At 39.1% G+C, this 1,538-nt stretch overlaps 1 protein-coding gene across 1 annotated transcript; it reads left to right on the forward strand.

Annotated features, from left to right (window-relative positions):
• On the forward strand, positions 1–1,322 carry LOC141705744 (peroxidase 44-like). Its single transcript, XM_074508638.1, has 2 exons — positions 1–250; positions 428–1,322. Exons 1-2 carry the CDS (start codon positions 41–43, stop codon positions 1,157–1,159), a joined length of 942 nt encoding a protein of 313 aa, XP_074364739.1. The 5' UTR covers positions 1–40; the 3' UTR covers positions 1,160–1,322.
• The last annotated feature ends 216 nt before the right edge of the window (positions 1,323–1,538 follow it).

A 1,538-nucleotide genomic window follows, 5' to 3' on the forward strand; every position in this document is an offset into this window, starting at 1 on the left:
AGCACCTTCACATTTCTACTTAGGATTTCATTTTAACAAAATGATGAATATCTCAGTAATTCTCATCTTTTCTCTTGCTACAATCTCCTTTAGTACTGTTGTTATGGCTGATCTACAGGTTGGTTTTTACAATTCTACCTGCCCCAATGCCGAATCCATCGTTCAACAAGTCGTCCAAAATCGACTTAGGACTGATCCTTCCATAACCGCAGCTTTGCTTCGAATGCATTTTCATGATTGCTTTGTTAGAGTAAGTGTTGCTGTTCGAGTTAGATACGCATTTCTATATATAGATAAAATTATTTTGATAGTGTCATATTTATCACTAGTCTGCAGACGCGCATGCATGGTGGACTTTCACAGTTGCATGCAGTTGCAGATATATATGGATGCAATAATAGTACTAATTTTCTATTGTATTTTGCAGGGATGTGACGCGTCTATTCTTATTGATTCCACCGAATCCAACTCATCGGAAAAAGATGCCAAACCAAATTTGACAATTAGAGGTTATGAACTGATTGATGAGGCCAAGAAGAATGTAGAGGCCGCGTGTCCTTCAACAGTATCGTGTGCTGATATCATCACAATTGCAACCCGAGACTCAGTGGCTCTTGCTGGAGGCCCAAACTACATTATACCCACCGGTAGGCGCGATGGGCTTGTCTCGAGTGCGAGTGAAGTGAACCTGCCTGGCCCCTCCTTGTCATTTTCTCAGGCATTGCAATCTTTCTCTGCCAAAGGGCTGAGCCTTGATGATATGGTTACCCTTTTGGGTGCACATACAGTTGGAGTTGCACATTGTATTTTTTTTCAGGCCAGGTTACAGAGACCAGACCGGACAATGGATCCGGCTTTGGTTGCTAAACTATCCAAGGTGTGTGGCTCAGGTTCTAATCCGACAGCATTCTTGGACCAGAACACATCGTTGTTATTTGATAATCAGTATTACAACCAGGTTTTGTTGAACAGAGGAGTATTAAATATCGATCAACAACTTTCTCTGCATAACTCGAGTGCTTCGATGGTTTTGAATTTTGCTAGGAATGGGGCAGCATTTCAGCAGAGTTTTGCCAATGCTATGGTGAAGATGGGGAGCATTCAAGTTCTGGTTGGGACTGATGGAGAAATTAGGCACAATTGTAGAGTGTTTAATTGATTACAATAAAAGAATGCTATGGCCATATAGTTCTTCTTGAAGATGCTTACTAGTGATAAAATTAAATAAAGACTTGCAGCAAATTACTGTAACAATCTGTTGCATCTATATAAAATATTGTCATATTACTGTATTCTGTTTGCTATGAATGTTCAATGTTGTCCTTTTACTACAAACATTATCAAAAGATCATCAGTTTCTTTTACATATATTTGCTGTTGCTAAACATTTATTCTCTTGCGAATTCTAAAGATTGTGATCATCAAATAGACGCAACTTATGGCCTAGCTAGCTTGATCTATATACTAGATCCATGTTCAAAGTATAAAGAGATGATCTAACCACACTAATTTCTGAACCAAGCAAAACCCTCCTGTGA

Source organism: Apium graveolens, chromosome 2, assembly GCF_009905375.1.
Source record: "Apium graveolens cultivar Ventura chromosome 2, ASM990537v1, whole genome shotgun sequence".
Classification (NCBI taxonomy): Eukaryota; Viridiplantae; Streptophyta; class Magnoliopsida; order Apiales; family Apiaceae; genus Apium; species Apium graveolens.

Excerpts from the sequence above, each read along its gene's own strand:
- LOC141705744 (XM_074508638.1), top strand. The coding sequence starts at position 41 with ATGATGAATATCTCAGTAATTCTCATCTTTTCTCTTGCTACAATCTCC. Across the intron at positions 251-427 it reads TTCATGATTGCTTTGTTAGA|GGATGTGACGCGTCTATTCT; the intron begins GTAAGTGTTGCT and ends TGTATTTTGCAG.